The sequence below is a fragment of the Saccoglossus kowalevskii genome, chromosome 11, assembly GCF_978046115.1.
Source record: "Saccoglossus kowalevskii chromosome 11, keSacKowa6.1, whole genome shotgun sequence".
Classification (NCBI taxonomy): domain Eukaryota; kingdom Metazoa; phylum Hemichordata; class Enteropneusta; family Harrimaniidae; genus Saccoglossus; species Saccoglossus kowalevskii.
Genome location: NC_140651.1, coordinates 25,555,725 through 25,580,631, shown reverse-complemented (window position 1 = coordinate 25,580,631; position 24,907 = coordinate 25,555,725). Strand labels below are relative to the sequence as shown.

The 24,907-nt window shown below is 34.7% G+C and overlaps 1 protein-coding gene across 2 annotated transcripts in view; it reads right to left on the bottom strand.

Moving 5' to 3' along the window:
• Window positions 1-1,280: 1,280 nt before the first annotated feature.
• LOC100377947 (ribosomal protein S6 kinase alpha-3-like) overlaps window positions 1,281-24,907 on the bottom strand; it is a 53,897-nt gene continuing 30,270 nt past the window's right edge. For both annotated transcript variants that reach the window (XM_085505064.1, XM_085505065.1), the window contains 17 exons: window positions 14,265-14,346; window positions 13,804-13,884; window positions 12,609-12,688; window positions 12,230-12,336; window positions 11,309-11,489; window positions 11,057-11,127; window positions 10,529-10,682; window positions 9,831-9,930; window positions 9,454-9,587; window positions 9,190-9,249; window positions 8,082-8,246; window positions 7,177-7,335; window positions 6,504-6,665; window positions 6,237-6,313; window positions 5,707-5,824; window positions 5,113-5,253; window positions 1,281-3,550 (listed from right to left, as the gene is read on the bottom strand). In XM_085505064.1, coding sequence (XP_085361190.1) covers window positions 3,425-3,550; window positions 5,113-5,253; window positions 5,707-5,824; window positions 6,237-6,313; window positions 6,504-6,665; window positions 7,177-7,335; window positions 8,082-8,246; window positions 9,190-9,249; window positions 9,454-9,587; window positions 9,831-9,930; window positions 10,529-10,682; window positions 11,057-11,127; window positions 11,309-11,489; window positions 12,230-12,336; window positions 12,609-12,688; window positions 13,804-13,884; window positions 14,265-14,346 — 1,998 coding nt within the window. In that variant the 3' untranslated portion in view covers window positions 1,281-3,424. The remainder of the gene's footprint in view (window positions 3,551-5,112; window positions 5,254-5,706; window positions 5,825-6,236; window positions 6,314-6,503; window positions 6,666-7,176; window positions 7,336-8,081; window positions 8,247-9,189; window positions 9,250-9,453; window positions 9,588-9,830; window positions 9,931-10,528; window positions 10,683-11,056; window positions 11,128-11,308; window positions 11,490-12,229; window positions 12,337-12,608; window positions 12,689-13,803; window positions 13,885-14,264; window positions 14,347-24,907) is intronic.

Below are 24,907 nucleotides of genomic sequence, written 5' to 3'. Positions count from 1 at the left end.
CAACTTGGATCCCACCATTAACAAAAAGCAATATTATAGTTATATAACTTTTCAGATGTTTTTAATTCAGTATTTTTTTCAATATTCTTCCAAACTTCAATCACTATATTTCCCTAAAAATCAAATAATACAGATTTTATGTATTTCCGTATTAAACCTGTAGTCAATTCATGTTCCAGGGTCACTTGGTTTAGCCGTGCATTATCAGCCAATATATCATGGATTGCATATGCAAATTTTGTGTTTGGACCAATCAAATCAATGGATTAACACCATCAATATACTGGTATAATATAATGTATAATTCACCTTGCTCCAACATCCGGGCAACGATAATTTAGTAAATCTCGGAATCCTAGAAACTTGGTTGAATTTCTTTTACACTCTTTTGTGATGAATTTGGGAAAGCCATCACGGAACACCATTTGATATGAACTGTCTGCTACCACTAGAGGGCGATCTAACTACAACTTGTACATGCATTCCGCCCACAATTACAGTAACAGACTTCATGTGTGTTGAGCTGGGATCCTCTACTTTAGTGGCAATCATTGGCAATTTGCTCCCAGCTCGGTGCTTTCCACTGGGTCAACACTATGCATGTACACCAAATTTCCAAAATTATTTCAACACTTATTTCATCAAGCATTCAAATGTTCACACATTTTGGGCCTTAAAGTCACGCACACATGCACATACAGACGGAAAGACGGACGCACGCACGCACGCACACACACAAACAGAGGTCAATCCATTTTCTTACTAAGTACTACAACAATTAGAAATTGGGTGCTCGTTCAGAAATTACAGGATTAGACATTTCTTTAGAACCGATATTGAACATTTCACAGAGAGTGGGTAACTTTCATAAACTGACATTCTCTCAAGTTTCCAGGTGAAAATCATTTCTACATGTGAGAAGGGGTGAGACAATGTTTCTGATATATTGTGGTTTAGTTTTTATAAGTCTGATTGAATCAGCAAATTCTGTAAAAGTGAGAGTTGCCATGGTTCCTATGCCTCAACAGCAAGGTGGTAATTTTAAAAATGAACTGTGTAATTTTTGCTTCTAGGAATTCTCACAATTTGACGATCTCATTGCATTTGTGAACACTAAATCTCCTGAAAGTCACAAATTCTGTCATAATTTCACTGCTAGGAAATGTCATGATTTTCACCAATTGATGAAATTCATGAATATTTCATGAAAATTCGTGAAATTAAAACGATTTACACTATTTTTACATTGAGTCAACTGACTTGTAGATGAATGACCAACGGAGGGTAAATAAAACAATGTAACAACGGAGGGTAAATAAAACAATGTAACAACAGAGGGTAAATAAAACAATGTAACAACGGAGGGTAAATAAAACAATGTAACAACGGAGGGTAAATAAAACAATGTAACAACGGAGGGTAAATAAAACAATGTAACAACGGAGGGTAAATAAAACAATGTAACAACAGAGGGTAAATAAAACAATGTAACAACAGAGGCTAATTAAAACAATGTAACAAAGGAGAACAATTGATGATTGGTTATATTGGTAATAATAACAAGACACTATTATACAGATGTAATTATTAATATAAGTAAATATACAACGTTGGAGTCAAATGGAAGACTTTGAGCAAGTATAACCACCTCCTCCTCTTTTAAGAATACTGAAGTCCAAAATGTGACGTTTGGTTGATACCATTTGGAATTATAGGGGTGGCCCCAAATTAGAACAAAGCTCATTTCCTGTTAAATCACAGTGCATTATTATATCTATAGCAAGTATTCTTCATTTTGATCTTGATCTTTTGATCAATTTTTGAAAAAAATGATTTTCACATAAAAAATATGTCTATGCAGTATTGACAAGCGCAATAGTTCCAATTTTTGTTCAGAGTGGCAGGAATTTTGCTATCAAAATGTGATTTTCATGCAGTATTTCATTACATTGGTATCAGTAACTGCTGTTACAAAGGCTCATGGGTAATTTGTTTGAAAGCAAAATGGCTGCCAAAGAATGAAGGGGCAGCCTGAAGTACTGTCATCTGCCGGCCCTAAAAAATTAAAGGGCAGTGGTCGCCGCGCCACACATACAGAGATTTTTGTTGATGAACAGATTGATTTTATCACAAATTACCGGCCTCAACTAATGATCCAATATAGTGGCAAGTAGATGTCAGATGCGGTCTTGGCAAGAGGAATGGCAGAAAGATCCAAATCCTTCAAATGACCTAGACTAACCTTTGTACTTGCTTCTGTGTATGTTTGTACATTGTATTATTTGCAAATGCTATCAACAATTGTTTGTATGGTACATGTGTGGCACGACAACCACTGCCCCTTTAGCATGACACTCGTATGGCATTAAGCACACACATGCCCAATATAAAAGCTAACAGGACTAGATAGAGGAAGTTTTAACTCCTCAGACACCATATTTGTTCCTGCTAAAAATTGGTAATGCATTTTCTGCACATTTTTATGTAAATTTTCTATAAATTTGTTATTAATTTTGGCCCAAATTTACCATTGACCAATATGGTTGAAAATTTAAAAAGGATTATGTCAATATATTTTGTTTAAGTCAACTTTGGTGTTCAAAGGGGTAAAAACAATTAAATTTGGCGGCAAAAGGTGTTAAGGAAAATCTAATTTACAGATTAAATAAAAAATATACATGTCCTGCTGCAAAGCTGTGTCTACCAATGTAGCATTTCAACTAACCATGATGCATTGCGGTTTTCACCAATAAACCTATTTATTTTCTAAAAGCTAATTTCATAATATTGGACCGAACCGAGAGCAACTGGCATTGTGTCGCTGTTCTTTATCAAAATGTATGAAGCATGGGATACAGTAACAAAAAAGCTAGGTTTGTCCCCAAAATGCACCATGGTGAGCAAAAAATCTGATTGCTTACAACACCTTCAAAATCTTCTAGTACAAAAATTCAAAAAATATTTCAAAAAACTTCACCAAACTAGTGATACTGGCATTTTGCACATTGCTATCTTCTCTAATGCGATACATACAGTACAGTAATAAATACTAGCCCTAATCGACCCCCTTTTTGCCACCCTGCTAATATGACCTTTCACCCCATCCCATAATGCAAAATTGCTTGTAATGATATACAGCAAAATATTTGCATTCAGTAAAACACAATGCACAGAAAATATCAGAATGTAGGTAAATATCACTCTTTTGCATATTATGGGATAGGAGATTATCATTGTATATCAACCTCTATAATATATAATATACACCCGATTATCTATATAAATTATTTCTGTCTTTGCTACCTATTTCAATATTTGACATATTTTGAAACAAGTGTCCCTTAATATACACCACCAGCCAATCAGAAATTTAAAAAAATTCTGGAAGCAGAAATATATCTTTATTTTTTTGGTCGTTCAGGTTTTATACATTTGTTGAGCTAAGTTTTTTTATTTTTCGTCGTTGAGCCAAGGTGGATGCAGTGACTGGTTCAAGAGCACGCTGCGGTGGTGATTGGTGAAGTGCTGTGTAGGTTGCCCTCATTGCTTCCTGTAGAAATTAAAACAAATGAGAAAACCTTTAATATAATTTCATGCATATTTGGATATTCATCCATGTTTGTCATTTGTGCTTATTTGGTATTCCCTTATTTCTATTGGTTACCAGAGGTGCTGAACATGTATACACTAAGCGTTATAGGTTCAGATTCAAAACAATGGCAGTTCATGTGGTCTATTGTCTAAGAGGCCCTGAACATGTATACACTAACCGTTAAAAATTCACGGATTCAAAACAATGGCAGTTCATGTGGTCTATTGCCTGCAAGAGGCCCTGAACATGTATACACTAAGCGTTATAGGTTCATGGATTCAAAACAATGGCAGTTCATGTGGTCTATTGTCTGCAAGAGGCCCTGAACATGTATACACTAAGCGTTATAGGTTCACAGATTCAAAACAATGGCAGTTCATGTGGTCTATTGTCTGCAAGAGGCCCTGAACATGTATATACTAAGCGTTATAGGTTCATGGATTCAAAACAATGGCAGTTCATGTGGTCTATTGTCTGCAAGAGGCACTGAACATGTATACACTAAGCGTTATAGGTTCATGGATTCAAAACAATGGCAGTTCATGTGGTCTATTGTCTGCAAGAGGCCCTGAACATGTATACACTAAGCGTTATAGGTTCACAGATTCAAAACAATGGCAGTTCATGTGGTCTATTGTCTACAAGAGGCCCTGAACATGTATACACTAAGCGTTATAGGTTCATGGATTCAAAACAATGGCAGTTCATGTGGTCTATTGTCTACAAGAGGCCCTGAACATGTATACACTAAACGTTATAGGTTCACAGATTCAAAACAATTTTTACTGTAAGATTATTTTATTTTCCAATCCTATAAGTACAAGTATATTTAGAAAATTGAATGGGCCTTTAATCCAGTTCGCATCAAATTCATATTTTGCACTACTGAGCATGTTCCTGCATATATATGCAATGCATTATGGGAGAGAACTTCCAATGTACAAGATGATCTTACTGAATTAATTGTATTTTTTTTAATATTAGGATTCACATTAAAGTGACAATAGCTGTCGATCTTTTTTTCTTTTCTTTTTCTTTTTAACAATACATTTCCTGTGGTTAATAGTACAAATTGCAAAAATGCAAGTTTATGCCATTTTACATGACATTTCAGAATTGTTTCTTGTACGATTGTGACCCAAAACACTATTTTCATTTTCTGTATCAGCATTCCCTTATAATAATGAAAGTATGGAGGGGACGTTATCAAATTTTTAATTTGGCTTGAACATCCTTGACACAAGAACATCCACAGAGTTAAGTATATTTAAAGCAGGAGGAGTTGTCACCTGCGCAAGATAACAACACATGCTAAGGCTCATGGGTAGACGCTCGTTTGTAAACAATGACACGCTATGGCCATCTGACGCATGCGCAGGTGACGACTCCCTCACTTTAAATGCATTGATGGTTAAATAAACAAAACTAACATGCCAGCGTGAGGAATGAACGTAATAAAACACTGTGATATAAAATACTGACACACACAGTGGAAATATACATACAATAATATGATTTACCTTAATTGCTTTTGCATCACTATTAATTGTTAATCTATTCAGGGGCAAATGGTCTTTATTAGCAAACCACGGATGAGTCATTAGTTGCGCTGCTGTAGGCCGCTGATGAGGATCCACGTGCAACATTCTACGCACCAGATCCTACAGAGATGAAGAAACAATGATGAAGTCAATACAGAACACCGATCACAGTGAGACAGATTTAGCTTGAATTGTAAGTTTTCTTTTATTTGCTTAACTGGGATTTTATCATTGGCAAGCAAAAATTATTCAAGCAACAACTTCTCTCATTGGTCAGGAGTGATCATGTGACAGAAGGGAAGAGGCAGCTTGCAATGGATTTTCTCATTGGTCAAAAGTCGTCATATGACAGAAGTAAAGAGGCAGCTTGCAATTTTCTCATTGACAAGCAAAAATTATTCAAGCAACAGCTTCTCTCATTGGTCAGGAGTGATCATGTGACAGAAGGGAAGAGGCAGCTTGCAATGGATTTTCTCATTGGTCAAAAGTCGTCATGTGACAGAAGTGAAGAGACTGCTTGCAATGGTACACAGTGCAGTGACATGTCATAATGTAACAATACTACAGACTCACCTTGGCCATCGGTGATATGGTATCCCAATTACCGCCAGTCAATGTGAATCTACCTTCTCCGATTCTGCCAAGGATATCTTTAGGAGTGTCTTCCGTTCCATGTGCAAAGGGAGTATACCTATCAAAAGACAAAACGCATATTTGGTGAGACAACATGTCACAAGTATTCATCATGCGCTAACACATTTTCTAAGTGAGACCTTTTCATAGATAATTTTTTTTTGTGAATACCTGATTTTTTTTTATTTCAAGTCAGTGTGTTAACTGTGTTAACAATTGTCACAGAAGTCATATCCATATTTTTAACCGATCACTGGTATCATAGTGGTCGTTGCATCAAAGTTAGGATTGGTAGACTTAAAGTTCAAATCTTTCCAAGGTTGAGAACGAGAAAAGCCCCCCCCCCCCCCAATTCCCTGGGTGGGTTGACAAATCATTTACAGTTTACAGAATTTTAGATACTTGTCAGATACGAAATGTTACAAAGTGCGGCCAATTCAAGGGTTGATGAGTGAAGGGCAATGACTCACCCTGCTAACATTGTATAAAGTAATACTCCCAAACTCCAGATGTCACATGCTGCATTGTAACCTTGCTTCTTCAGTACCTGAAAAATTTAAATTAAATAAATTCTTGAACACCAAAAATTGCATCTATTGTATGCTGGATTATAAAAGTACTTTATAGATATCATTTTGAACACCATCATTCACGTGACCACAGGAGCTACCAAAAGAGTGAATACTGTACCTACAAACAATCAACTGAACTGAAATAGTTTATGTTTTGCAACTCACCTCTGGAGCAACGAAATTAGCAGTATAACACGGTGTCATAAGCAAACCGTTATCTGCTCGTAGCTGCTTAGCGAATCCAAAGTCAGCTATCCTAAGCGATTCAGGTTTGCCAGATTGATCAGCATACAGAATATTGCTTGGTTTCAAATCTCTATGTACAACCTAGATTGGAAATAAAACACTCTTAAATTAACTCCTTGAATGCCATGATTTTCCCACCAGAATCTAGGTTAAGAATTTTCAGATTCTGATTTTTCTACAATTTCTTTACTTTTCTATCCCAAACTGAAATAATTTCCCCATTGTCTACATGTGTTACATGGAACTAGTGACAAGATGATTGGAAGGGCCCCGCTGCCCTATGAGAATCAGAGCAATAGGCTCAAAACAACAATATTTGCTAAAAATGAAGAATCAAATATACAACAGGAACAAATTTGAATCAAAGCAATCAGACTGTTAGTTTTAAAGAAGTCGAAAATATGATTAATTTTTTACCAAACATGAACTGACAAAATAAAATAAGTTCCTTTTTAGTGTGGGTGGCAGGATTCAAACTAATGCAAATAATAATGAAACCTTCATTTAGGCAGTATATCCTTACATAAACACTTTGTAGACATATAACCAAAATTGGGGTTAGGATGGATAATAAAAATAAAATGATACACACCCCTGATTGGTGAAGGTAATCGACTGTTTTTGTTATCGTTTGCATAACTGCACATGCTTCCCTTTCGGATAAAGATTTCTCTCGAAGTATTTTATCCAGTAGTTCGCCGCCTTTCATGAGATCTGTAACAAGATACACATTGCTTCCATCATCGTATACCTGAGAAGAAAGAAATAATTAATGACTTCACATGAATAGGTAATTGTATGGAATAAACCTTGATGCCAAGATGATCACAACTTCATTAGTTTACGTACACATGTGGTGAGAATGACAAAAAAAAGTATAAAAAAACATTTTCATAAACAATTTTTATTATATAAATACACTTTGAAAAGAAACATGATTCATAAACATAAATCTATTTGAATACATTCTCACTACAAATTACACAATTCTTATTTTTCAATGGCGTTTCTTCACAGTGCAAACTCTTGGAATCATGCACACGTGTGAGTACTTCGGTGACACATTTTATAGCTACGTCCAAAATAGTCCATTATTTATTGCGCAACTGTGACCACACGACATCATTCTGTTAACATCCACACATTTTCATAAAATCTCCATGCACTTTTTGACCAATCATGAGCAAAATACACTACAATTCACTCCAGAAAAACAATTTTCTTGGTACATTCCTGCATATTAAATGAGGGGTTCAGACACATTCCAAGCGGAACACTTTTCTTGGCCTAATAACAAAGCTGGTCAATCATTTCCCAGCAACAATGACACAAGGTTAAACTGATTAATATTGAAACATGTGCAGTTTTTTTTTTATGAGAAATAGAAATCAATCTGAACAATCTGAGTGTGTGTTTGACACGCTTACTACACAACAGCGATACAATCACAAGCATGAACAATAATGCATCGCAAAAACCTCAATGATTTAAACTTACATCTCGTAGTGATATGACGTTAGGATGATTCTGATATCGTAATAATATTTCGACTTCCTCCTGGACATCTCGTTTATTTTTATCTATCACTTTAACGGCAAATTCCTGACCAGTCGCTTTGTGTATACACCGTTTGCATACTGAGTACGAACCCTGACCGATCTCCTAGAGAAAGAAGATAAAGAAAAACATTGTGGTTATGCTTCAGAAGTCACAGAAAGCAACACTGTGGTCATCGTACACTACTCACAATTTACATTGACATTAAAGTAACTGTCTTTATATTTCTCAAAGGTCTGACTTTCAATTCCTGGGAGTGCACATGGTAAGAATTAGAACATCACATCGAATCATCAACAATCTTTTTTACAATGAGATTTAACATTGAAAAAAAATGATAAATTGAAATTTTGACTGAAAGCCAACAAAAAAATCTATAAAACAAAGTTCAGTTTCATTATTTAAAAGCACTCCTGAGGACTGTAACTTTGTTTGAAAGACCCAATTGCAGTTAGTATTTTTCAACTGTCGAAAATATGTCTTTTGCAAAATTTACAAATTAGCGACTGCAATGACACAGTGTTATAGGGTTATATTACAAGATCTGACTAACAATAGTACTGACATAATAAAACATAGGGTACATTGCATGAAACAGATCAAATAAGGATGCGTACAGGGAGAAACAACATTTTCAACCCAACCGTCATGACTTTTTTGTGATTTGACGGGAATCCCAAGAAAGATTATTGCCTGAACAAAATAAATTATTTCAACACCCCAACAACTTCTGTCGCTATTTTTAATAGTTCATTAGTTCGTCCACATTTCGTTTTGCACTAGCCCCACTTACAACAAATTTATCTCACTCATTTGTTCAAGAAATAATGTCAAATAAACCAGTTAGCAAGTTATGTTTATTTTGCCATGAAAAGCAGAACTTGAATGATTTTTATTGTTACCATTGTTAAGTTAAACTGTTTTTGCTCTTTGGCCCAATGGCCTTTTGCTTTGCAATAAATAAACAATAGAACATGGAATGACATCATGAATAATTAATGACATGACATTCTGTTTAGTGATGTCATTTTAAATAAATGATATTTACCTCCTTTATGTCATACTCATCAATAACTGATGTGGCTCTTTTTCCGGGAACAAACTTTGCCTGTCAAAAGGAGGTAAAAGAAAGTCATTGAGAAAAGTCAGCATATTGGATTTTTAAAAATATATTAATTGGTGTTAGAAAAAAAAAAAACTTGAAAAATTCACATAATTTTGATTTCAAAACAAAGTGAAAGAGTCACTGAAGGTATTTAGGTAAAGTTGAACACAAATTGATAAAATTTACTAGGATAAGAGGCTTCATTACTTTTGGAGCTTTCGGAGGACTTGTGTCCATTTTCTTCAGCCTTTCTTTTTCTTCTTGGAGCAAAGTTGTGTCTACAAAACTAAAACCTTTAAAGAGTTGATGAGCACCTGCACTAGCCGGAATACCAGGAGAATCTGTGAACAGGAAAACAATATGTTAATTTCCCGCCTAAATTTTGATGCAAAAATTTGCACATTTTTCTATTTTTTTTTTCTATTCTTTCTTAGTTTTGGACCAAAAAGACACAATTTGCCATCAAATATAAGATTTGAACAAAATTTTTGGAGAAAAGTGGAGAAAATATTCACATATTGGAGATGCACCTCTAATAAAGCAACCAGAATATATTACAAATTTTACGACATGTTTCTACTTACCCCTGGGGGTTTTTGAAGTAAATTCTGTGTCGAAATAAAAAGCATCGTCTTTTACACAGGCTGGTTTGAAAGGTGGTGGGATATCTCGCTTTAACAGTTTCTGAAATAAAAAGAGTACATTTTGAATTTCAATAAAATAGTAATACCGTGATTTTCATGAAGGCGTAAATGGTTTTTAATATAAAATATTTATAAACACTAATTTCAAAACAAATTGACCAATCACAATACATTATCTAAACACATAGCAGTAAACCAGCCAATAATTGAAAGAAATCTACAAGGACTTATGGGTAATGAAAGCATATTCTTTGCATTAGATTTATAAATTTATAAAATTCCATAAAATAATGCCTTCATAACATTTACTGTTTACCAGCACACACATCATTATTATATTATTTTATTACTTTTTGATTTTTTTTTTCTACTTTAATTTTTGTATCAGGTGATGTACATGACATACAAAGTATTCTAAATATTTGTGTATTAAAAGTTAAGAAACATTGACACAATTATCATCCTACTTTTTTATTTCATTTCTGAAAAGTAAATTTCATTTTACCAAATTACAAATTTTGCAACAATTAAAGATATTTTTTAAAATTACTATATAAATGCATACTAGACAATCTGTGTGTCATTAACGAGACATCATATCTTAGAAAGTACACTGGTGATGATTTCTTCTGTCTTACCTCCCAGTCTATTGTTGCAAAGAATGAATGTCTTTTGATCTCCTCAATGCCGTTAGAACCAGCTCCCAGTCGATTGGTTGGATTTCTCTTGAATAATTGCCGTAATAAACTCTGTGCTTCTGGACTTAGAAACTGAGGCATCCCTAACTTGGCTCTAAAAAAAAACAAATCGATAGTTAATAAGACATCCTTAACATAAATAAGAATGAATGCTGAATTTGTTCCAGAATTTTTTTCACGATTGGAAAAAGAACTTGTTTGTAAATCGCCAATTTATTGTTGTACTAAATTGTTGCTAAATTACCCATCAATATCTATCATATTTATTACAATACTTAAAGGTGATGAAAGTATTTTATTTATCTTGGTAAAAATATTCAAATGCTATACCCTTGTGAATCAACTTGTGGCATGGCACACAACATGCAACACTGACAAAATACCATCCAAGATGGCGGATGTATCCAGGCAACAGCATTAAATGTTCAAGTGAAAGTGGTACAACGGTTTCAGAGAATAAAAACTTACTTCAGAATCATAGTCATTGTTTCTTTTCTGTGTTGACCTTGGAATGGTAGTGTACCTGTTAACATTTCAAACTGAAAAAGAGAAAAAAATATAGATACATTTCACCAGTATGTAAATTTGTAAGAAGCACTGAATCAGTTACTGAACTACTAATGTTCATTGGATAACTTAATAGGTAACTTTTTGTAACACTGATGTTGATTGGATAACAAATACAGCGAGTCAAACAGTGTTGTTGATTGGTTATCTTACCATGAGGACGCCAAACGACCACCAATCAGCGGCCGTTGTGTGACCTCTTCTATTAACTACTTCTGGTGCCATATATTCTACTGTACCACAAAAAGAATATGCTTTTTTATCTTCTAATATGGCTTCTTTACTAAGACCAAAATCTGTGAGATTAATATGGCCATGGCTATCTAAAAGTATACTGTAGGAAAGACAAAGAAATAATATCCATATCAATAAGAATCTTGCACATCTTAGTTAGATGAAAATATATAAACTTAGGGAGACTATGATGTAAACAGACTCCCTAGTAAAATCCTCAAAACAGGTTAGTACATGTGAGCAGTACTGCACAGAACTGTACTCAAGAAACATGTCAGACACTCCTAAGTACTACAAGAGAGTTGTTCGACGTGCATTTCAATTCTCTGAAGCCTCCTGGCCACACCCTTTCTCCTGACATAAAATGTTACACAATTGTGTAGGCTCCTTGAGAAACATGAAGATGTACACTAGTTTATTTGTATTCCAAACTGATTCTTGATGAAATACATTCAATGTATTTTGTTTTCAATCTATTTGAGTCATTTCCATCATACTACATACAACACACACAATATACAACATATGCTGGAAAGAAAAACACACTGCTGCAGTGAGGTTGGGGAGCAGAATCAACATTGTTTACAAGTGGATGCAGTGAGCATTTTGGAATATGTTGCAAAGTGGGATGCAGTAAGAATTATGGGTAATGTTGCATTGTGGGATACAGTAAGCATTATGGGTAATGTTGCATTTTGGGATGCAGTAAGACGCATGGGTGATGTTGCATTGTGGGAAATAGTGCATTTGGATCATGAATAAATTTGCAGTGAGAGTAATACTAGTAATCTATAATATAACAGAGTAAAGAATACAAATGTTGGTAATGAATAAACTTACTTTTCTGGTTTAAGATCTCTATATATAATACCTAGGCTATGAAGGTGGTCTAATGCCAACGCCAACTCTGCAAGATAGAACTTCACATCTTCCTCTGTGAACATCACCTGCCATACAAACAAATTAAACAAATGAGAATACCAGGACGCAATGCATGATGGTATTAATATAATTAGTTTAATTTCCGAAAAGTTTAACATTTTATGTTAGACATGGTAAAGAATCCTTTGATGATACAAAGTCCCAGGTATGATATTCTTAAACAGATCAAAGAACTTCATAAAGAACGGTTTCAGTAACACTACTATGGTATATCAACTCAACTGTCAGAATTATCAAAACAAGTCAGGGCGCCCTCAACAGGTGAACAATTACTTACCTCTTTTGACAGTCTAGTAAATAAATCTCCGGCTCTCAGAAAATCTAGTATAAGGTATAATTTACCTTCCGTTTGAAATGCTGCCAACAAAATAAATAAATAAATAAATAAATAAATGCTATTATTGGCGTTATCTGTATCTTCACAGAGTGACATAATCCATCTTGAGTTCCACATGCGTCATTCGAAAAGCATTCTGACCATTAGCAAGGCAGCAACTATCGCAAAACTCTGACAAGATACATGCTGTTGTTGCCAGCTGTTCGTAAATATTCAGACCAAAATTACGCTTTCAATACTTTAATATGCAACCTTGAGTGAAATTATACAAGGATAGTTCGTCATCTTTTTATAATATTTGGCAATCCAAAAACATTGTGCAAAAAGTATTTGGAACCGAAAACAAAAGTGGAGGCCAGCGCACTCTGTCTGACTAGCATGTGTAATTGAAATGAGTAAGTGCTCGCTGTGCAAAGGTAAATACAGGGCAGATAAAAAGTCCCTATTACCACAGCATGATAGCACACATTACAAAATATTTTTACTGTAAGTGACAACACAGGATTGTTTAGCGATTCAGCTTTCAATTCAGTCTGATAACTACAAAGCATAGACAAATTATGTGTTCAATTTTTCCGAATAATTATTCATTCGCTTATAAAAAATGAGCTGACAATCTCGTCATGAATAACAGGAAATTTCAGCAAAATCAGCAAACATGGGAATCCAATTGGTTGTACCGCTCACATTGGAACTAATTCATGTAAACTAAAGTTGCATGCAAGGTGCTCGTGGTGATTTAATTTTATAGTTTTACATTCCAGTGCTTCATTTTTTTTAAACTTTAGAATAAGCACATAATAAAAATATAATCCCCTATTTTCTTTTTGTTGAAGTCAAACAGACACACCAGAATAGTGGAACTAATTTCAGACTACGGTTGTAATAGCTTATAAAGATTGCACAAATTCAAATATAGAGGAACTATTTGGCGGAAGGTTACAAACAATAATGGCAGTGAAAGAGTTTATCATGTGTTAAATTTGATACCATGGTTACTGTCCAGACACATCAAGAAGATGGTAAAAAAATGCTGTCAGCTAAGTGGTAACAATATTTCCAATTTGGTATGATATGACCAGTTACCATGGATACGGTAATTAACACCATTTGGATGGCATATGCAATCACTCACCATAATGAAGTTTAACTATAAACGGGTGATTCACTTCAACTAGAATGTCTCTTTCCATCTTGGTACGCACTCTGTCTCGTACTGTGAAATGGATACACAAGGTATTAAAATTGACAACACTGACAGCTTACAAACACAAGACAAATGGTAAAATATTATTGTGTCAGTTTTTACTTTGTGTAGATATTTTTATTATGACAGACAGTATTTAGTGACAAATACAGAAGTCATCTGGCTGAACCATTGCGACTGAAGCTACCTACTGAGAACGGCCTTATTTCTTAAGAATTTAGTTTCGCTGAAACAGTAAGTTGAGTTGACAGAAGTGAATTATTTTCCTCATTAGTCACAAATTTATGAAAATTAGTACATTCATTGATACTCCTTTTCATTAAAAATAACATGCATTACATTGCATAGGCCATTATGACGATAAGCCACCGAGGGCGCTCTTCAATTACCTTTTAACGTTGCTTTCCTTAATACTTTCATGGCATATAGAGTACCACTGTCTTTACCACAGATTTTACGAACCAGGAATACCTGCAAGTATTGACAAAAGAATTTCAGTTATTAGCGAACATAATTAGTAATATCACAACTATGTCATACTATCAGTAGGAATTCATAATACTACATACATTATAACAAAACTATGTAACAAGAGAAAAATTAAATCTCTCTACACAGGTGTCAGTTTCACAATAATAGTAATATATTGCCATTCATGGATATGAACACAATTGGTGAAGCACTGAGTAGAATTTTTGTGAATGTGAATTTGTTAAAAAAATAGAAAGAGTAAAAACAGTATGATCTAATATACGTATATGAAATGTGGGTCAGTCCATAGACCCTCTAAAAGACTGCCTTATGACTGCCCAATCGAATTTCGATTTTCTAGAGATGGAGGAAAGGGGGTGGCAAGTTGTAACTTTTTGCATAAGGTGTATATTGTCTTGCAGGAAGCATTGTACACATTGATTCAAACCTTTGAAATGAATGCTGTAAATTTTTCTGACCAAAGTTTCACTTTGCACATTGTTGTGTATTTTTTCTATAATTTCTTTTGTTAACTTTGGACTGAATGGACATGTTTTCTAAATGGCTCTAGATGTTTGTAATAAAATTTGCAAAACAGTCAGGAAAAATTGATGTAGCTTTATTTTGCTTTACTTTTATTTTCTGACACTGAGACATTCAGCAAGTTTAATTTTGTTTGACAGGGAACTCAGATTTGATGATTTGGGAAAGTTAATATAAAGCAAATACGACTATGGAATTTTGATGACTGTTTGAAGAAACTTCAATCGACATAAAATCAGATCCAGTTGTAATCAAATGAAAGAGACAAACCATTTGACAATGAGATATCGGTGACACAGACGGAAAAAAGATCTTGGCAGAAGATTAAAGACAATCAACTCATTTCATTGAGTGACATAAATGGGAGAAACAATAAATATGAATAATATTAACTTGCTAGCTTGCAAAGTGGACACTCACTCAATGCAAACCACTTGTGTATTATTTCGAATATTTCTGTTCAGCAGTTCAATAATGCCTGATAATGTCCACTTTTATAGCTGAATTTGTCTGTGCATTTTTTTTATAATTTCCTTATTATTTTTGAAGCAAATGGATGTAGTTTCCCATTACCCACTGATCAACATTTCTTAAAAAACAAAATGGAGCGAATAATTCTAATTTCCAACCTGGCTGATGGTACAGTGGTTGGCTCATTTGCCTTACATCAGAGAGGTTCTGGGTTTGGTCCACCAAGTCAACTGTTTACTCAACAGTATACATTGCCGGAAATAGACAATAGAATCTGGTCAAGTAGAGATTTCCTGTCTATCCCATTGCAGTGACTATAATTACATGCAAAATTATTCAAGACAACAGATGATGTCATAGACTTTTAAGGTCTATTGTTTAGCCTAATTGAGAGTATATTGTTATGTTAAGTAGTTCACAGCTTGGGGTTGGAAACAATAGTAAGTGAGGTAATCTTTTGTTTCCTTTGTTCTGTGTCCACTTGTATTTGTTAGCTGATCATATGAAGCCATGTAATAAATGGTGTTAGTTGCCAGAGGACAATATACCCTTAGGTACACTCTTAAGATGGCATTGAAGACAGCCACTCGTTATATACTTAAGGATGCGGTAGAGTTATTTTCGTGAATTTTGCTTTTTTTGTTATTACTTTTGTAAAGTTATTGGGCTCATAATTTTATCAAAATTAAAACTGAAACACATCTAGAATACCCTTTTTTTTTAAAAAAAAATAAGAAAAACTACTTGTATAACGGGATACTGTACAATTTGTTTTTGAGATAAAAGTCTGGACGCAAACAATAACATTGACTTATTGCGTAATTTGCATAATCCCTTCACGACAGAAACAGTGCACACTGAAGACGACGCGGTCATATCAACTCCGGCTCCTGATTATTGATCAATCACAAAAAAAGAGGCCCCAAGGAAAAACTCAAAACGCAGTTCAGAGGAAGCGAAACTTTACCTATAACAGAAATGCATTGCCGACAGTACAATGAGGTTCACACTTTGAGTATTCAAACCAAGAGGGTAAAATTTCGTCAGCAAACATGATCAATTTCCATCTTTTAAAAAGTCAGACAGAGAAGTTATGCAGGGCCGCCGTGTACTGTAACAACTTCGCTTCTTTTTGGAGGACGAATACGGACCCAACACTTTATAGTTTTGGATTTTATTACTGCAAGGTTACTAAGTGACTCCATGTTATGTGTTTTGTTGTAAAAATCAGTCCATCTGATGCTTTAAATGTCCAAAATTAGCGCAGCGCAACGTGACAAATGTTTTGTTTTTTGGCGTTTCCAGGCAGAAGAAATCTGACGCCATGGAGGTCATTCAAGTGAGTTGTGCGTCGTCAGAAATTGACCTACTTTCATGAAATTCACACACATTGATAACGTATTGGCGCAGAATAAAACCCTTGAAGCATTTTTTGAGAACTTCTCGCAATAAAAAATAAAAGGCTTTTAAATTCCTTGTCTATGGGTGAAATAACAGGAAAAATGTAAATTGGTCTCATTGTAAACAAATATGCAATCTATGTTCTAACACTCTCGAGGCATTGACGGGGCTGATGCTGTCTTGATTTTTCAGCTTTCTTTTTTTACAGAACCCCTACGGTTTTCATACAAAACTAATTTTTATTCAAAATAACACCTCTATGTTTACTTAGTAATCACGTGACTAATTCGTGGTACATGTCACAGATCATTTTTTTCAAAAAGCCAGGAACAAGGGCTTCAAGAAAATATATAATTTGCTACGCTTCAAAACACTTTTCCTCATGAAAACAGTTTTTACTTTTTAGAGCATGATAACTCTACCGCATCCTTAATACAAAAATATGTGGACAGACTAATCTTGTAAATATCATTGTGGCAGTCAACGGCGATTGGTATGCAAATTACGTTTGTCTGACGCATTACAAAACAAAAGTCTATACTGTCGTAGAATAATACACAACTCGCGGACAGACAGTGTGATGAAACCCCTTTTTTTACAAAGAGGAAAAACGCCGATACAATATATTGATCTTGTGGTCTGACCTTCAGCATCAAAAGCAGTATGGCGATAGTGCTTCGCGTTCGAAAAGTGGGATAATTTTTAACATGGAATAACGGACATAAACTAAATCTTGATTCAGGTTACTTCCTGTTGTTAATTGGATTAAAACAGTTATATTTGCTAACAACTGGATCGTACATCTGTGTAAAAAATGCATGAATTTTAGCTCTAATTTGGGCAGCGAATACTGCGTCTACAACTGCGTTGGCTGCGTCGCCGTGTTCATTGAACCAGAGAGTATCCAGAACGAAGCGAACAAACTTGAACAGTCACCTGCGTTACTGCATTTACCTATTTTTAAAAATAGAGTTTGGCACACAATTACATATCGTCCATTGGTAATGCACTGGGCCAGTGTAGGATATATCATCAAGTTTTACGGCAAGTTGGGCATTTAATGGTGGAGTTTTGATGGAAACATCTATAACATATCGAAAGCTTGGAACGTCACCTGTCTATTACGAAGCACACAAAAGTGAAAAAATGAAAAATATAAACTCAAAATTAAATTTTGTTTTAATAGATGTTTATGCAATGCATTCTCTATGGCACATCCTGTGATGCTTATTTGACTGGGGAACACTGGCCAGGGCGGAAGTCGGCCATCTTGTCCACTCATTTCTGGCAATGAATAGAAGTAGACTCCACCCTTTCTTAGTGCTACGTTTGTTGCCAATAAAACATTTATATTTTACAATAAATCATACACAAAACTGTGTATGAATAATTCAACCATACTACCATAAAAACTCGGCCCCTCTATAAAATTCGACCACCTGATTATTTGCTCGGTTTCGGTATTTAAATACTAAAATACTCAACAAGGTCATCCAGTAGCGGCACATGTTGTTGCAACATGGCTTCCGACTCCACAACAAAATAAATAGATTGGAAATCAAATTAAGCAGACATCCGCTACGTCAATACTGAACTATTACATTCCGCCTTTTCCAATCTTATATTGATTCCCAATCAAATCACAATAGTGAAAGACGACGTATGTCACTTCTCAGCGTTTGAACCTCGTGTGTAAGAACGTTCACAATGCTAATAACAGAGTAGTGGCAGATTTAAGATCTGTAATTTGGATAGCGAAAGGAAAAAAAAATCACTGAATTAATAGCCTTTTCTAACAAAGTACATTGCATATACAAATTATGGATTGGATTTGTACACATTTGATTCCCAGCTTTTAGCTCTGAATCATAGTAGAGCTTATTTCATTACAGTCGGTAATGACAACTTATAATGCTTTCAATGTGACAGACCCAAGCAGCCAAAAATCAGGATTTCCTATGAACAATATAGATGAATAGCCGGTAATATTAACACATGCTTGCAATGTGGACAAGATCTCTTACTCAATGCAAACCACTTATGTGTTATTTCAAATATTTTGATTATAAATGGTTCAAGCATTGATAATGTTGCTGAATTGTCAGGGCATATTTTTATAATTTCTTCAAGTTGGCCAAGACAAGTAAAAAAAAAACGGCAGGGCGCCGCAATCGACAAAGGGTCTGCATCGAAAGAGAGGCGGCGAATATGGTGTAGATAAATTTGGAATCAAAGAAATGCAACCAAACTCAAATTTTCAGTAATATCTACAACTAAAATGGTGTGTTTTCCTTATTTGTGAAATATAGAAATAATTGTCATTCATATATTTAAGGCATTTTACTGTATTGTCAGTGAAACTGTTAATGAAACGAGCGAGTAAACAGCAGCATTAGTTTTGATTGTCAGAAATGCACAATTGCAGCTATCTCTATGCCATTTTTCCCATCAACTCCCATGTCTATTTTCTTGTATAATTTCATCTAATTACTGATATTTTAATTAATGTTGTAAACCCACCATTCACAAAATTGAAAAAAAAATTCTATCTGACAAGATAATAAGGACATTTTTTTGTCACAGGCATGACATACTAATACCGGTAATAATAAAATAATGAATAACTCATCTCGTGTACGTTCAAATATTTGATGCGAAACATAAATCTCCTTTGTTTTCTAAAAGCTTTCATAAATTGACAGAACACAAAAATGGTGTGAAACAGAAATTAAAACAAGAAAAAACAGGTTTCAATTACCACTATGAATGCCAGAAATTTTCCCATCAACATTTTATAGCAAAATTCTGTACATTTCTCTACAATTTTCAATAATTTCTTTGTTAAGACTGAACCTCATAGACATAATTTTCCATAGTCAACAGATCGGGCAAAGTTGCGCAGGTTATTTTGTGAAATGTGGTAAACGTTGAAAAACAGCTATAAATATAATTTTACTCATCATTACATACTAATCATATTTCTTATACTGCAGGCATTTCCATCCAGATGTCAACATAACTTTATATCTTGATAAAGCTATACAAATCTGAATTGTTTTATTTGATCCAAACAAAAGTGGACGAGCAGTACAAATAGAGAGAACACATCACTAATGATATTAAGTTGAAGAAATCAATTGTTATCAACTCATCCAATTCCCCCCTTCCGAATTCTTTATTCTACAGTCTCGCCAATACTGTTCGTTGTGTGGTCAAAGAAATTTGCCAAGAGTTAGAAAGTTCCACTGAGTGAAGGTGGGTAAAGCTAGAATTAAGTGTTGTTTTTTTTATCTTATTTTGAAACAAACTCACTGATACAAAGATACATACATGTAGACAAATCAAAGAAAACCTTACTGGATGACAAAACCCGGCTTATAACTCTACACAGAATAACGGGACAGTAGTATGGTCTACACACTACATATCAACAATTTTCATAATAGAATAAATAAATTCAAAGAAGTTTAATAATAAGAATATCAAATAATTTTGAAGAGTTTCTGTCTTACTATATTTAACTTTTAAGAATAACTGATACATGTATTTATAACATTTGCATATCCTGAAAGGACAATGGTAGCTTGACTGATACCAAGGCAGCGTTTTAATTTGCTGCATCAGCAGGTTGTTTGATGAATAATAAACAAGAGGCAATACTAGTTTTCCTTTGATGTTTTATGAATAATAAACAAGATGCATTATTAGTTTTCATGAATGGGTACACCAAATATGTCTACGATTCCAGCCAATCCTACACTTCCCTACCCTAAGGCTTTACAATCAACAGCCACACAGCTAATAAAGCCCACAAATACAGGAAGCTTAAATGAGTCAGCAATATTGAAATAATTGCAAAACCTTTGACATTTAATTTAATACATGTTACCATGACAACAAGGGTGTGGTCACATTAGAGGGGGTGGTATCAGGTACTTACAGAAATGCCGGATACACAGTAATTGTGAGCAAACAGTTGTGATGACGACTGAAGAAAAGACAACATTCAGATTTTACAAAATGTGACACTGGATTGACACTTGACACATAATTTTTTTTCATTGATTTGTTATAAATCATGTACAAAGATTGCGAAAAATAGTACCCTTTGGTAAAAACGATGAAAATAAAGTATCTAACAGTATTTTCAAAAGTGATGATTCAGCAAAATACAATGAAAAACTTTTGTCTTCTTTTTATGAAAAAATAAACGCAGGAAAAGTGAACTCCATTTGTGTCAAACAATTGTATTTCTAACCACAGAATGCAGTGCCTGTTTGGAAATGTTCAGGCGCGCAAACAGAAATGAGCGCAAGTTTCGTCACAATTGAAAACACGAAATGTACACATTTTCTGATTAGAAATAAGCAAAGGCACTACCATAAACGGTCAGAGAAATAAACACCAATTATTTCATAGACTCACAAATTTACATTTCAAGAAATGTTAGTTTCTGTGATTGTGTAACCACTTCACAATTCACACGACTTCTTTAGATCACACACATCCTTACAAACCCTCATAAATTCCTGTTGAAAGCAATTTATCGACTAACTGTAGTGTTCCACTGAACCTTATCTCAATAGGGTGATGGTTTGTTTAAAATGTAGCGTAATGACAACCTGTTTTACATCGTCTGGTAACCGTGGGAACATTCTGACACGCTAACAATTCATGCATAAAAGCAGAATGGCATTACCACTGACAGAGCTCAGTGACGCCTATAAGAGCAGTCAGGAGATGTAGACGATGATAGAACGGATCTATTAGCAGACAGCTCTGAGTTAAGAGCCAATGGATTTGTGCAATACTACTAGTGAGGAAAGCAACCAATGAAAAGCAGTGGATCTGGGCAAGGGGCACAACAAACATATTAACATATCTTAAAGATGAGATGAAACTGAAGATTTAACCTAATTTTAATCAAAATTATTCAGGATGCATGTTGCTATGGTGAGCTTACATGTTGCTATAATGACTTGTATTGCTATAATGACCTGTATTGCTATAATGACCTGTATTGCTATAATGACCTGTATTGCTATAATGACCTTACAACTATTAATATAATAACCTCAGGCCTCATAAATGTTTTGGTATAATAACCTCATGGGTTACTCTGGCACCCTATTGATATTGTTGCTATAGAGACCACATGTGTTGCTATAGTGATCTCATGTTTTATTATAGTGACTTTTTATGTTGCTATAGTGACCTTATGTATTGCTTGAGTGACCTCACATGTTGCTATAGCGACCCCATGTGTCATTATAGTCAGAATCGTATAGTAAGCTCCATATTTGTTTCCGGGAAAATTACTGGTAGTGTAATACATACATACAGTAGAAACAGAGAATGATACTGTCAACTTTAAACTTAGTCCAAAACTGAAGAAGAAATATAAAGTAAAGTTGGAAACCTTAAAACTAAGTCGACTAACAAAGGGTTTAGCAGGATCAATTGGCCGAAATGGCGTTGGTGTTGAAAGCATGAGAGAATACAAGACAAGTCATTGAAAATGACACAGTCCCCGTTAAGTTCTCTTTGTGCTCGTCATATTAAAGCGGAAGGGTTGTCGCGAGCGTGTCCTTGAAACTTGAGTTCCAAGTGGCGTATACAACAGATTGTTTATTTACATCAAAACACTTGTTTCGTGTCATAGTAATATAGCCAAAATAAAAACAGCCGTTATTCAGCCATCTTTGATCTGATTATGAAACACACTGATATGTATGATGTATGTGCCAAATACGAATGAAAATGGTACATAAATTGTGGAAATATAGTAGTAAGGCCAAAAAGTCAGATGGCTGTCAATCGGCCATCCTTGACCAGATTTTGAAACAAATTGTCATGGACATGCATCCTAACATGTATAAAGTACATGTATGTGCCAAATTTGAATGAAAACTGACAGAGCATGTCCAAGATACCGCATAAAAAAACAAAAACAAGATGCCTGCCAGTCGACCATCTTTGATCCAATTGCGAAATAAATCGTCATGGACATGTATCCTAACATGTATAATCATGTACCAAGTTTGAATGACAACTGACAAAGCATGTCCAAAATACAACATTTTCAAAAAACAAGATGGCTGCCAGTCGGCCATTTTGAATGGAATCGCTAAACCACTGCATGTGCATATGTCCCACATAAGGTACTAGGCACATGCAAAGAATGAACGGAATCGGTCCACAGGATTCTGAAATATGACGTTGGATAGACTGACGCACAGACAGACGCACACACGGACGGACAGTCGGACGGACAGACTCAGGAACTCACAGACGGTCGGGGACATGTATCCTAACATGTATGATCTATGTACCAAATTTGAATGAAAACTGACAAAGCATGTCCAAAATACGACATTTTCAAAAAACAAGATGGCTGCCAGTCGGCCATTTTAAATCAAATCGCTAAACCACTGCATGTGCATATGTCCCACATAAAGTACTAGGCACATGCAAAGAATGAACGGAATCGGTCCAAGGGATTCTGAGATATGACTCCGGACGGACGCACGGACGGAGACCGAATTATAAGTCCCTGTTTTCGGACTTCGTCCGAACGGGGACTAATAAAGTACAGTTACTATTTTGTCTTCACAAACATTGAACCACTTGCCCTTTTTTAATAGAAACAAAACAGAATCCTCACTCATACTAACTGTAATAGGAGATGAGATATTACAAAAGTATTTTAAATCCCACTAGACGGTTCTCCCATGCCCCGAGGAGAGTTCCTTACATAGACGTCATATAAAGTAAAGTAATCCGAGCACGTGTGCATACAATACGATATAATATTATTTAACATTAATGACATGAACATGTACACGTAGCACAGAAACAGAGACAAGGCATAATTTTAGCCTCAAAAAATAAATAGAATTCATACAGAATTTTTTAAAAATATTAGTTTATCAACTACGACGAATGAAATTGGCACGCTGGCCAATAAATTAGAATCCTGATCAGAGTTTCTCAAAATTATATACAACTGAAAACTCCTGAAACAGATGTTTTGTTACTTATTTGGTGCAACTTCTGAGTTCAATCTGTAGTTATGTTAAACACATTTAATTTTTGATAAACTGGGATGACTTTTCAGAATGCCTTCAAATTACGAAATCACAGATAGCAGCGAAAATAAAACTGTTTACATTACACCATCAGTAATCAGTTATCAGATTACATCAAGGACACCTCAGATTGAGGCAATCTGCAAAATACAAGAACCCCTGAAAAGTGACATTTGTAGTTTGCAGAAGATCATGTAAATCTGTATTCGTAGCCATGGCTTCTAATAAAATGGTACAATGCAATAGAATGGATGTGGCTTCTATTAGTGCCTCTAAACATATGAGAAATTGTTAAATTTTGATTCTCAAATGATCAGAAAAAAAATATAGGTACAACTTCTATTAGGGATGCAACTTCTAATACAGATTATACAGTACATGCTGTACTTGTTATGTAACATTCCCACTTTTTACCATCTGTAGGATTCCTCTCACTGACCCCTGTAAGCATCATAGGGGCTTTGGATTTTGTACAGTTCATGAGAAATCTTATCCAGCAGAGTGAATTCTGAAATTAAATTTAGAAGTGTCACCTAAATTGAAGTAACATCATCAGGATTCGTTGCCATACCAACTGATTTTATCATTTTTCACACTGATCACAATAAAAAATAGGAGGTATTTGGCATACAAGACAAAGTAGAGAATGCAACTTGAAAAGTGACAGGTCTGTAGGTGATCACATTCAGATGTAGAACATCACGTGGATATCTACACATCTACTCATGTACTAAGATAAGACAGCACACTTGAATAATAGTGGGCGTCTGCACACACCGAATCCAGTTTAAACCAGAAAAAAACTTTCCCAGCTTCTTTTCCATTGACATGTTTGCAATAAATCCATTTATAAACGGAGCTCTATAGATCTGAATTATTTCTTTCAATTGGAACTCAGTTTTAACAACTTCTATTGTATTCGTACTAAAAGAATGAAGAGAAAACAAGTTTTCTCCTTAGTCAGTCAAAGCAATTCTGTCATAGAATATTTCTATTTTTTTGGATGTACGTATAATCAAATGCAGCTCACTCAAAACTGACTCAGTGTAGCTATACAT